This window comes from Crotalus tigris, unplaced genomic scaffold (genome assembly GCF_016545835.1).
Source record: "Crotalus tigris isolate CLP2741 ecotype Arizona unplaced genomic scaffold, ASM1654583v1 scf7180000017551.9496454, whole genome shotgun sequence".
Taxonomy (NCBI): Eukaryota; Metazoa; Chordata; class Lepidosauria; order Squamata; family Viperidae; genus Crotalus; species Crotalus tigris.
Window position 1 is genome coordinate 7,371,425 of NW_024096469.1, and position 14,016 is coordinate 7,385,440.

At 37.7% G+C, this 14,016-nt stretch overlaps 1 protein-coding gene across 1 annotated transcript in view; it reads left to right on the plus strand.

The window, feature by feature from the left end:
* The window catches only part of LOC120309132 (E3 ubiquitin-protein ligase RNF213-like), a 117,936-nt gene that overhangs the window by 13,171 nt on the left and 90,749 nt on the right, over positions 1–14,016 (plus strand). Inside the window, exons 6-13 of the mRNA XM_039346031.1 lie at positions 2,327–2,565; positions 4,284–4,490; positions 6,828–7,014; positions 7,726–7,778; positions 9,442–9,595; positions 10,635–10,769; positions 11,425–11,523; positions 13,156–13,278. Coding sequence (XP_039201965.1) covers positions 2,327–2,565; positions 4,284–4,490; positions 6,828–7,014; positions 7,726–7,778; positions 9,442–9,595; positions 10,635–10,769; positions 11,425–11,523; positions 13,156–13,278 — 1,197 coding nt within the window. The remainder of the gene's footprint in view (positions 1–2,326; positions 2,566–4,283; positions 4,491–6,827; positions 7,015–7,725; positions 7,779–9,441; positions 9,596–10,634; positions 10,770–11,424; positions 11,524–13,155; positions 13,279–14,016) is intronic.

Consider the following 14,016-nt stretch of genomic DNA (forward strand, 5'->3'; position numbering starts at 1 on the left):
GCAATTACAAATTTAGTAAATAAATAAATTATAGCTGACACAGTGGACATAATTGACCAAATACATTCCTTTCCATAGTTACCACCTATAAATCTAATAAGAGTTGAGGATCAGCAAGGAGCCTATAATAAGATCCCAGTTTCTGAGATATGTTTCCTATGGCTCATTGTGTATTTTGAACTTCCCTGAGTTATGGTCAGTCTAATCTATTCCATTATTAACCCCTTGTCAGTATTCAATACTGATACTGATTATTTCTTTAGAGTAAAATGGTAAGGAGAAAGCTGATGGCCACCCTATTTCAATGCTTATATTTCCTCTCTTAGCAGTTTCATATAGATATTAAATAAAGTCAGAGATTGCAGCATTATAGATCTTGAAATTCAAATAAAAGAATTTCTAGTATTGGGCATTTCCCACCTACACATCTGCATGGATCACTTCCCTTAACTATAAAGCCAGTCACATTTTGGCTGATTTAATCAGTCGCAAAATGTTTTTAAATAGATGATAACCCTGATCCTCTACTGTGAACCATGCTCTCAGCATACACAAACTGAAAGAATTTTAAATTAATGGAACAAATGGGTGTAGACATTACATATTCTCATATGTCCCAATGCTGATGCCCAATCTAAGGAAGATGTGATTGACCTTAATTACACAAATGGTAAAAATTGCTTCCTCTGAGCCTTTCAGAACTGGGCCGCGGAAGTGGTGGGTGCACATTGAACCATTCTCTCCCCACCTTGCCAGTTCACAAAGTCAAAAAATTTAGGGAACTCTGCTCTAAGCTACTGTTTTTTCCTCCTTTTTAGTATCCCAGCCAAGAAGGTACTGAATTACTTTCAACAGATGCAATAAAAGCAAGCAAGCACTGTTCAGTTCCTCTTCTTCTATGATTAGAAGTAGACCCCAGTGCATAATTTCCCAAGGTTTCTTTCATTTGTGCTCTGTCATCCCTTTTGCTTCATTATTCTCATTTTCTTATCTTTGTATTAATACTGGAAGACTGATAGCAGCTTAGATTCTACTCCCTTAGCCTTTTCATATTCCATAGAGCAGGGCTTTTCAACCAGTGGTATGGGTACCACCTGTGGTACATTGACACCTGGCAGGTGGTACGCGACCATCCTAAAAAAGTGGTAGTGGGGGAGAGGAATGAACTGAACCGGTGGCAGCACTGCACAAGCCTGAGCGAGAGATGGCTGGAGCTGCAGGGCTGTCAGGGCTCAGCAGAAGCGCCAGGATCAGCGCTTCTTCGGGGCTGTCAGGGCCCAGTGGAAGCGCCAGGATCAGTGCCAAGCTCCAGCTGGAGTTCGGCGTTGATCTTGGTGCTTCTGTTGAGCCCTGAAGAAGCACCAATCAGCTGGAAAGCAGCATTGATCCTGGCGCTTCTGCTGAGCCCAGAAGAAGCACCAATCAGCTGGAAAGCAGCACTGATCCTGGCACTTCTGCTGAGCCCAGAAGAAGCACCGATCAGCTGGAATGTATCAGCATCTCCAGGCTCTTGTGATTTACATTCAGATGCTTGGCAACCGATTCATATTTATGACGGTCACAGTATCCGAGGGTCATGTGAAGTGACCAAAACCTGCTGCAACCACCCAGCAGACGGGGGGGAATAAAAACCAAACACCCTCCCCACCCCACCCCCGCTGCCAATCCTCAACAGAAATGCTTACAACAGTGAAAACCTCGGACAGGAGGAAGAGCGCAGCTGGGCGGGCAGGCAGGTGTCTTGCTTGGCTGTGCCTTGGGGGGCACTTTTTTCAGTGCTATTATAACTTCGAACAGTCACTAAGTGAACTGGTATAAGTCGAGGACTACCTGTACTTCATCACTTTTTTCCTTTTTTTGGGGGGGGGGTCATCAAATTTTTGACACCTTGCTAGGCGACTGGTGGTACTCGGATATTGCCATATCCTAAAAGTGGTACAATGGGTGAAAAGGTTGAACAACCCTGCCATAGAGCATAATAGGATTTGATAATATTGCAGTCAGATGAGGTGGCAAATTGCACAATACATCCAGGAAATCATTTAAATCAATTGGACACCTGAGTCTGATCATTTTTTGATCTAACACCTCTGCATAATCACTATTTCAGAAACAGAGAACTGTTGCACAGGTTAATAGCTTACGCTAAACCAATTTCTTGGCCTTTTTAAGTCTAATGTATAATGTGTTTTCTTTGGGTTAGGTTCAGGACAATGAATGCACCTAAATGTTTTGTTTTTTAGCTATAGCTTATGCCTTAATATGATATATGGTTAAACATGCAATTCTTTCTCTCTCTCTTTCTCTCCCTCCTTCCCTTTTAAAGTTGCAAGATTTGATTATGAATTACTTGATAGAACAATCAAGTAACATCCTCAAACAAAACACTTCGATGTGGGATAAACTAGGTCTAGCATTGATCACCCTTACATTAGTAAAAGATTACAATCTTCAACTGCCCGAAAAGCAATTGGAACAGTTATGCATGCTTCTTTGTCTGGAGAAATCACCAGCAGATGTAAATGAAACCAAGTGCTTCAGAGAGATGTTTTCAGAGTGTCAGGGGTATGTAATTTGACTTTAGTGCATTTAGTGATTTGACATGAATTGCTCAAATAGTTACTTGTCTATAAATTTTATCAGTTTTCCCTGTGAAGTAGGTATTGGAGAGATGGACTAGCCCAAAATCACCTAGTGAGCTTCAACGGCTGAGGGTATGCTTGAACCTGGGTCTTCTTGGTGCCAGTCTAGCATCTTAACTTCGGCACCATGCTAGCTGTCATGTGACAGATATAAATATTCATAAAAACCACATTTTAAAAAAGGGGCAGAGCCAGGCAAAAAAGAAATATTAATTGAATTGGTAACTAATAATTATATTTGTTTATAAAACAAATTTTGTTTGTAAAATTACCTTAAGCATTATCTTCATGCTCTCCCTTACAGACAAAAATACATTCTCTCTCTCTCTCTCTCTCTCTCTCACACACACACACACACACGCACACACACAGAAAACATAAGGAATCTTTTCCCTCCCCTCTCAGGATCTTTATCTTTAAGCATAATCACCACACAAGGCAATACTGCACAGTACAATAATTGCATGGATTTATTGCTGTAAAGTTAGAATATTGTTGTCCTTTTAGTACATTTCTTAATTTCAATGCAGCTCAGTCAGAAGTACATGCCACTGATCAATGTGAGTTTCCCAGCTGATATAAGCAAATATGTTGTCTAAATTAGTAATTGGGTGGTTTCCAAAACATGTCTTGGAGCATCTTGATTCCAGAAATATTTCCCCACACAGGAAACAATTGGGAGGGGAGATTCAGGTGTTCCCAGGCAGTTTTTGACCCTGGAATCATGTCCTGGCTCTTGACTGCTTTCATCCATCAGTGAAACTTTGATCTTCTCTGATTTTTGGCATACGGTGGCTTTAGTCCAGCATAAGAATACTGCTGTAGTTCCCTGCATCTGTTCTGTTAGATGAGTTGTATGTACTTCATTGCACTAGAATATTCATCGTGCTATTGATTAAGCTTATTATTCATCATGATCACGAGAAAAGATTATTTGCTAGGCAAGCCTGCAAAGAGTTTACATTCTGATCAAAGGTGGACACTCTGTAATTGACCAGACCTTTGGCTTGTGTATATCCAAAGCACAACACATTTTCTATATTCTTCCCAGAAGACATTTCCCTCCTTCCCTTACTTTTTCCCTCAAAAAGTAAGAAGAAACAACAATGGGGTAATAGGGAGAAAGGGAAAGGGAAAAGAAATTGGAAAATGTAGCTAGGATGGAGATGAAGAGGGGCAAAATTAACTGAATAGGAAATAAAGAAAATGAAACGTCTTGTACAGCTCTTGCAAGAGATGTATAAGTCCCAATTATGTGCATCCTCTCACGTAAAGAACACCCAAGATCTTTCTTTCACTATTTGAAAACAGATCCCATTTGCTATTGGTAAAAAAGGTAGCTTGATCTCTAGATCATTAAAGATAATCTCAGTAGCTGTGTTGTTATGGCAGCTATTTTGCAAATATTGTCTTAGGGCAGGTGTTTTCTCTGGCCTGCCACTGTATTCCCTATCTGCTTATTGGTCTCAAATGGTTGGAGGCCACCAGTGTAGAACAGGAAGAAAGCAAAATTACATTATTTTGTTATATTTCTGAAGGACTGTATTTCTGTTGGCAGTAAGAAAAGCAAGTTAGCTTGCACAGAGAATTTCTGATAAATAGTTTTTTTCACTAGAACTTATTTTTTTCTATCTCTTTCAGTGTGGAGGAGAAGTTGATAATGCTCTGTAACAGCTGTATTGAAGAAAAGATTCACCAGTGGGTGTGGACACTCCCAGTTCTTTACCTATTTACTGTGACTGATTCTGAATGTAAGATTAGGACTTGGAATTCATCAGAAGAGAAATGGGCAAGGTTGGAAGGTATTCAGTACTTGGGGATCAGAGATCAAAACAGAAACTTCAATAGGTAGGTTTTTCAGCCTATTGTTATTCTTGAAATGATTTTTGACTTTTAAAAGTTGATTTGAGCTAGGGCATGGATTGTCAGTATTTATAGACTGCAAAACTTGACTCCAAGAAATAGAAATGGTTCTGTTTGGTGATGTGACCTCCCAAACAATACTGACGTTAATAACAATAGTAAGTTGTCAATTGTTGTATGAATAATTGAACTTTCTCTAGGTGTCTGGATCTTTTTGCTTGATTAGTCCATTAAAATGACTGGGGTGTGTGCAAAGGTTTCAAGAAAGAATTGAGATGACAAGAAACCATTATGTAACATGGGGAGTACTTCTGAGGTGGTAACTAACACTTTAGGTAGTGCCATATTTTGCAACAATATTCCAATGATTAATATTAAATAACTAATAAAACTGGACTATTGGAACATGCTGTACATGGGGATAGCCTTGAAAATTATCCAGAAGCTCCAGCTGGTAGAGAAGATGGCCATGTCAGCAATTTTAGGTGCCCAAAGAAAGGTATATGTAACACCTTTGTTCTGCAAGCTGCATTGGGTGGCAGTTTGCTTCTGGGTCCAATTCAAGATGTTGGTTATGACCTATAAAGCCCTATGTGGTGTGGGGCCAGGCTACCTATGAAGCCATCTTTATCCCATTACATCAGCCATCCCACCTGATCAATCAGGTCAGGTATATGGCAGACTCTGACAGTTAAGAACTCTGATTGGTTGGAAGAGAGCCTTACTCTGGCCCTGTGGAATATTCATCTCCCTGGAGGTGAGGCAAATCCCCCCTCTCCTGGCTTTTCGAAAATGAGTCAAAATGTTGCTCTGTGGCCTTGCGTGGGGAGCCCAGAGGAGCACATAGTTCTGGGGCTGGTTAGTGCCATGCAAGTCCTCCTTTTGCCTTTTAACTAATTTTAATAATAGTTAATCATCCTTGCCTTCTTCTAAATGTTTAACTTTTATATATACTCTTTTCCATAAAATAACATTGTATTGTACACTGCCCAGAGTCCATTTCTGAGGAAGGTGGGCGATCCAAAAAGTGATAAACAAACAAACAGATCAAGTTTTTCATTTGCCAGAATGCATCATGAATTCTTTTAAAGCTGAAATAGAAATGCTGAATGAAAGAGTTTAAACAGGGGGTATAGTTTGAATAACTCAAATTATGTATATTTCTATCCATAGCATTTAATTATTACGGTGCTACTGACTAAGGAAGCTTATATGGCTCCAGGCAGAAATAAAATTGAAAATGCTGTGGCTTGTAATAGCACTTATTTAGGGACTGTACCTCATCTCCTTTCTACTCAGTTATGTTTGGCACCAAAACATATGAATTTTTCCTTTCAATTAAGAAGTTCAGTAATCTACACATCTGTGCTACTGTACATGGCTTTGAAATTATTTTTCTTTTGTTTTTAACTTTTTATAATGTTGCATAGTTCTGATTTGATGTGGGTTGTAGTCATGTTTTGGAGGTATTTTTTTTTTTAACAAAGCAAAACTGATAATGTTATAAACAAAACAGAGAACCCCATGACCTGTTGGATCATCTTTTCAGAGATATTTTCATACCAAATTCCCCAATTACTTTCTACCATGCAGAGCTTCTAATGTATTTTAAAGTCTTAAAAAATCAGGGACATACTCAGAGATGAATCTGTCTTAAAAATAGCCCATGTTGAAAAGTATAGCATAATCAAACACAGGAAATGTTTTATGACAAATGATTTGTCATTAAATGTTTTATGATAATTTTATGTCATTGCATTGTCACTGCTTGCCCTCAGAGGTGAGGAAAGCCCCCAATTTCTTGACCTTTTGGAAAAGGATCAAAGTCTGGCTGTGTAGCCTTGCATGGGGGGAGACAGAGGGGCCCACCCACACAACTGCAGAGTTGGTTAACCCTATGAGAATCAGCCCCACCTGTACTAACAACTAATTCCCTATATTTGAATTGTTCATCTTTTACAATTTTATAAAGTTGTTTTATAATTTTAACATTTTAATCCTAAATTGTTCTGTTTTTAATTGTTTAATTTTATTGATTAAAGTGCACACCACCCAGAGCACCTCTCCAGAGGAGATGGGCAGTTAAGGAGTATGAAATATAAATAAATAAAATCTGAATTAGCAAACCCAGTTCTTTTATATATAGTAGCTGACAAATACAAAACCAACCTGAAATTTCTTAATTTCTGGATTGACAGTTCCTCACATTCCATATAATTTTGAAATTGAAGCTCCTACAAGTGTACTTGGAGAATACTTGCTGTGTTTATGTTTTTATTCAAATTTCTGTGTCACTGTCATGCATTTCTGTTTGTTGAAAAGGAATCTAATAATGGAAAAGAAGCATTTACTGAAAGGAAACCAAACATTATTCAGATCCTGGTTCTGCTTGTTACGACTTTGTGACCTGGTGGAATTTATCTCTGGCCCTTATGCTGATCCATTCGACTGTCTTCTGGGAACTTTTTATAGACTGAAGAACTTGAGAATTGACTCTCAAAATTGTCAGGTCTGTTCTGATTTCTAATTAACATTTTTAATCATCTTTGTCTAACGATGACAAGGGATAGATACCAGAGACCCATAGATTTGTCATTACTTCTGATGTGAAATATGCATCAGCAAGTATGAGAGCTAGGTTTGTCTGAGCTATTCTAGTAAATTGGTCATTAAGGCATGACTTACAGATTTGGCATCATTTTGGCATACCAAATTGCTACTTTTGTCTACCAGGTAGAATAACCTCCTTCGGTCAAGACGTACTGTTTGCCTTTGATATCTTGGGCCCACAATATCCATCATTCACCTCTGGAAGGGTCCCATATTAACAGTAGGTTGCAAAGCGGCTTTATTCTTATCAGGGCAGTACTGCATGTCCTGGCTTACGTCATAGAATTTCATATATGGGAGGAATACTCATTCACTTGGGAAATAATTGGCCAGATTTGGCAGCTTCAGACAAAACTAGGTAGCCATCATGAACTGATAATAAAGTACCCTGTGCCCTTAAGGAGATACACTGCACAGAATTCCAAGTCTTCTCAAGGGTAGGATATGTTTCTTTCAAATGGAGGCATTTAGATGCACACAACACATACAACACACACACACACACACACACACACCTCTTTAGGTAGCAAATTGTACCAAGCCACTTGTCTGGGAGATGTTTATCTAAAACAGTAATTCTTTTTAATCTGATCTTTTTTCTCTGTTTTAGGATGTAAAAAAGCTTTTAGAAAAATTGTTGCACATCCTGTCAGAAAAAAAGATGTAAGTAAAACATGCATGTACTTTTTCTGTTTTTAAAAAAGCATTCATTTAGAACACACCTTAATGAAGTAAACAATAGAAAAATTGATAATGAATCGCTTATGTAGCTTTGTTTTGTCCAGCTGAAAATGATAACCCACAACTAGGTGTCTTTAGGTCATTCAGGAGGTACTTGATTCAATCAGGTATCGGAATGAGTAGTTGATGTGTGTGCAATTTCTAGAGAGACCATGCTCAGAAACCACCATTTGCAAAGCTGACTTGTTGATCAAAAGTGTGGCCCAGCCTTCTAAGACAAAATGGCCTACATGGCCCTCACTGTCTGAAGGAAGCATGATGCCTCTGCACAATAAAGTGCTCCATCAAATGGATTGCTCACGATCCACAAACTATTAGTCATAAAAGATTACATGTTATTTTAATAACCATAAAGACTAGTATATAAAAATGTTTTAACAGAAGTTAGAAAGATTCATTTGTTTTATTTATTAACATGTATATGCCACTTTCATGTGTGACAATGCCATGATTAGCATTTCATGGCTGGGTTATTTCTACTAGAAAAGGAGAATTGCAGACTGTTAGAACAAAGTAAGAAGTGATTTTGAGAAAAGGAAAAAGAAAAAATATGGCCTCACTCTTCCTTCCTACAAAGAAGTCCCACTACAGAGTATGAGCTTCCATAGACCCTGCTTCCCTGTCCCCATGTTTTAGCAACCGCCTGCTGCCATTGCTGGCCCTCTGTTGAGGAATGCCCAGCCAGTCATGGAGAAGGAATCAAGCAGGGGATTAGCCTTGAATTGTTGTGCAGCTGCAGGAGACCCAGGACTGCCCTCCCCCCCCATGGAACCATACCTGTCTATTCCCAAGATAAGGCAAGCAGTCTGGGGAAACTCCTGTATTGTAGGTAAAATGCAGTAAAGTTACCAACTCGAACCTTTCACCTGTGGCACTATTGTTTGAGCCTGACAACTTCCCATGCTTCCCAGTGCTCACCTTTGCCAGCCTACCTGATACCCTTGCTGGCCCTCCGTGCTTCCCAGGGCCTGCCTTTGTCAGCTCCCCCATGGTCCTTGCCAATCCTTCCATGCTTTCCAAGACTTTCTCACAGCATTCCCCCCCCCCCAAACACATCTGCTTGCACTCCTTATCCTGGGCTCCTGCCTCTTTCCCCTTAGTGACCCACACAGTCCTAAGGTTATGATAGCAAACAGGACTGCCATCGCTAAGTAATGTGGTTACTTGATGTCATGCTTTATGTTTGCATCACTTACCAGAGGTAGTTGCTCTTGATTATAACCCACCCAATTGCTGTGGTAATCTCAGAACTACCAGTATTTTGTTAGGACTCTCTTTAACACTTAACCTTGATACAGTAGTAGGCAACTTTTCCAGGGGAGGCACATGTTTGGAATTTTATGAGTAGTGATGTTGATAGTCACAAAATGGCTTCTATAGAAGACTTCCTGGTTCAAAAAATCAACTATGGAGATGTGTATGACTGGTTATGAAGATGAAGAGAAGTATTTTACCTTCCTGTAAGCTTAGTTTTCATTGCAAATGTCATTTTGAACTCATGAGTCTTGTTTTGTTATGCATACTTTTAATGTGCATTTCTGGTGTTCTCTTAATTGCACAAATATACAAACTTTCTGCAATTCAGTACAATTCAGCAAGATGATTGGGAAAACTCTGCTGTTGCCTGTCAAAAACTTCATGAGATGTGCAGCCATCAGGTTCCAGCAATACCACATTACAAGTTATTAGCTACAGCAGTGGAGATTGTTTCAACAGTTCTTGCACTCGAACCCTCAGAGGTAAGCTTCTCTCTCTTGCCCTTTGGTAGTTCATTAAGATGAGTGGGGGAAAGGCTCACTGACTAAAGGAACAGAATAGCAGATTTGGAAGGGATCTTGGAGGTCTTCTAGTCCCAATCCCACTCAAGCAGGAGACCCTATAAAGTTTCAGACTTTGGGGGGTGGAATTCATTGGGACAAACAGCTTTGGTGAGGTAGTTATATGAAAACATCACCGTTTTGGAATACTTCAGGCAGATAAAAGTACGGGTAGTCTTCGACTTACAACAGTTTGCTTAGTGATCATTCAAAGTTACAGTGACTTATGATCATTTTTCACACTTATAAGCATTTCCATGGTCACATGATCCTAGGCTTGGTGTTAATGTGTTGGGGGGTGCCTTGTGCTGCATTTTAAAGATTGCTTTTAGCCTGAGCTGACTTGTTTTATTTTATGTTTTTAACTGTTTAAATTTAGTATTATATTTTGTAAGTCACCCAGAGTTGACATGAATGGATGTCTATAAAGGTAAGCCTTGATTTATGGTTGTTTGCAACATCCCATGGTCATGTGATTACAGTTTATGACGTTTTGCTGAAAACAGGCACTTACTTTTGGCAAAACTGGCCCACAGTGAACAATTGGTTTGCTCAGTGACTGTGGTGTTCACTTAATGACTGAAGCAGTCGCTTATTGACTTTGATGTTTGCTCACCAATCACTGCAACAAAGGTTGTAAAAATCAGGTCAACCACACGAGTGACTCACTCTACGAACATAATGGGCAGTTTCCATTACAGTTGTAGATCGAGGACTAAAATATTAAATCTACTTTTATTATTAAGTTTCATCTCATAGCCAGATGTTTAGCCTTTTAGGTACCCATTGAGTCCTTCTCAAGGACCTGAGATAGACAAATGTTGTTTGATGATGTTATTATTACTAGAGATGGGTAACTGCCTCTGAGTGGATTTTCCTCTCTCAAAATTTTACTTATGTTCATTCAGGAAATATGCTGTTCTTTCTTTCAACAAATTATATTTTCCTTTTCATATGACAGGCTTCAGAAATGGAGTTTGCCACAACAATATACCAAAGTGTTCGTAAAACTGCTAGCGATTGGTTTAATTACCGTCTTCCAAAACCTTTGCTGGAAAAAAGATCAGTTACATTTTCTTGGAAAGAGGAACTTGAGGTTTGTGTTTTGGAATTGCAACTATATCTAGATTTTATCCAGAACGCTATAATTTGTAGTTTCCTTTTTCTTTTAACGGTAGTTCTAATTTTCTTTTCCTAGCCTTTTTTATATCAGTAATCTTTACTGAAAACTGTTTAATAAGTGATTTTTTGCAGTGTACATTGTGAAGTGAACCAGCATCTCTGTTGATCATCCTAGCCTATCGGAGGCATGTGACATGAGTTGCAATATTTTTCTCAGTTTTTACAAGTCTGCAGAGTGTTACTTCAGAAAGATTAGAGGACAGAGAAAACATGAGACCAAAGTTGAAACTAATTTATTTTATTCTAGAAATTACGAACATTGTTTTCATAGTTACTTCCTGGAAATCATAATAGGATCTCAAATTGTAGTTTCCTTTGGGTTTGAAGATGGAGCTTAACCTAACATTACATTTTTAGTTTAGGTTTCCAATTCTCTGTCCCTTTTATTATAGTTAATTGACGATTCATACTTTAAAAACCATGTATTTTTTTCTAATAGGTGATGAAGTATTCTAGCATTAAAGTTAAATGTTTCCATTTGAGTGGAATAAATACTCTCATTCCTACTTCTGCCTTAAACAGTTTTTCATTTGTGGCTTTAAAAATGTAAAATAATGTTTTCTTTGTAGGCATGGGATCACTTTTTGAAAATAAAGTTTCCTAATAGCAGTCATTCTGAAGATTGGAAAGAAACTTTAAGTACAATTTTGAAAAGCAGAATTAAACAGGTATGTAGATATATAGTGTTATATACATGAGATATTAATCTGCTTGTAGTAATTAATCTAGATGAGCATAACCTACTTCAAATGTATGAAAAGCTTTTATGTAATGTGTGACATGTGTCTTCTTTTATTGACATTAAACCAAGATTAGTCTGATCACTATCATATCTGGCAAAACTGCTTGGAGTTTCTAGCATCAGCAAAATATGATTTTAGACAAGAATGAATCACTACAGTAATATAAACTTACCATTTATTTTGAGCTGATGTGTGGTTGTGCAGCTTATTCAAAAATTAATGGTTAAAATATGGCTTGGCGCAACTAACTATACAATTAAAACCAATAATTGGCTTTTCTTCTATAGCAATCTTTTTTAACCTAGTTTCCTCCAAAAATGCGGTGACTACAATTCTCAACATTCCTGGGCTCTTGATGATTAATATCATGTCTGTTGTTGAAAGAGTCTCCAAATTATCTAAACCAAATCTCTTATTGCAATCTTTCTTGTCTAAGACTTGTTTTGGGAAGAAAATGCATTTTTGGTATGCTTTATTGATATCTGATGAGGGTGCTGCTCTTGCCTTCTCAGAGAATTGCATTCCTGGGTTTTAGGTCCTTGCTGGCAGGGATAAAGAGGATGGAGGATATTAAACCCTGAAGAGATTGTGCCTGTTGCCAGGGAGGCTAAATCAGAAATAAATGCCTGTATGTTAAGTTGGTTGTAGGGACAACTTGGGTATCCTTCTGGTGTAGTATCAGCAGATGCCCTCTGTGAGCCCCTTGATTTGGTCTCAGACTGATATTGGAGAACTTCTCATGTTTTAGTGACTTCAATCTCCATACTCTCTGGATTGGTTGAAACAGGCTTGGGAGTTCAGGATCTTTGTGGCAATTATGGACTTGTCCCAAATATCTCTGGTAGAACATATATAAGTAACAAGTTTAGACCTCACTTTCATATCTGAGCAGATAGTTGGTGATTTGTCTATGTAGAACATCTGATTTCAGTTTGAATGAAGCACCTGACATAAACAAGTATGGAATTTCTTCCAAACTACTAGTAGCCTCCCCATTTCCATGAGTTTAGGGAAGGGAGGTCTACAAATGTTTCTTTGTGGCAGCATGAATGTTACGGAATTCTCTGTTCCTTGAAATCCAGTCAGTTCATACCTTGTTAGGCTTTAAGGAATTATTAAACATCAAATTCTTAAGAAGATTTAAAGATGCCACCATTGATTTTATTTCTTTTTTAAAGAATAATTTTATCTGTGGCTTAATGTTTGCGAACTGATTAATTATTATGCAGTTTTAATTGTAGCATGGACATTTTTTGTTGTGACTGTAACCCTCTGAGAGTCTCTCAAGTGTGCGAATTAAAAAAGGAATAAATTAAGTGACTCTATAAATGCCCAATTATTGTAGAAAAACTATTACAAAAGATAATTGTGGTGACCTATGCCGATTTCCATCCTAAACAAGCAGAACGTTTTATATATTTTGAAAAATAATTTATTATGTTCAGATATTATTGCCGTAATCACAAATTCTTCTGTTCTATGTCTTCACTTTGGAGATTATAAATATTTTGTAACCCCAAATTGTGCTTTGTTTCTATTTTGATGTTTTCTAATTAGGAAGGAGCTGTTGAACAAATTAAAGTCTATTGTAGTCACTATGAGAAAATTCAAAAATTCAATTCTGTGATTTTGGAAACATTTGAAAATTGTGCCCTTGAAGCTATTGATTCAGCATACCAGGTAATTTATTTAATATCAAAGATTGTCTGATCTTTCTGTAAATACAATGGTTGTTATGTTTCAGATAGTCACAGATTAAAGCAATGTACCTTCCAGACATATGCCATCCTCTCCTTCCAAGTTGGCTGAGAAATCTTTCGTCTATACATTTTAGCAGGCAGGACACAGAGAACAATACTGTATGTTGCCTTGCAAGGGAATTTCAAGATTGTAGCAGAGTATTGGTTATACTTGTGCATACAACCCAAAGTACACCAAATCCTGAACTGTAATGTATCCTTGCTACAATGATATAAAATTTTAAAATTTTTAGCATGGACTTTTTAAATATCCTATTACTGTAACTATAGAAGAACAACCTTAGTTTCATGTTTTTCCATTCATTAAATTAGTTTTTTTAGTATACATTACCTTTATTTGTATGCAATATATACTAAACTAGCCGATTCTGCTGATTGAGTTTTTTTATATTTTTCCAGACAGCAGGGATGCTCTTTGTCACAATCTCCTCTTTGTTCCAGAAGTTGATTCTCACACCTATTATGAATAGGAACTTACATTCACATAATGTTTGTTCTCAGTCCATTTCTGACAGCTTTTCAAGATCATTCTGTCTCTTTCAGAAGTGAAGGTTGGTTTGCTGGGAGTAACAATAGTAATGTCTTTCCCTAAGTTACCTAAGAGTAAGGATTGTTATTTAGCCTGTAGTTTATAGATACAATATAGGAAAGTTAAAGG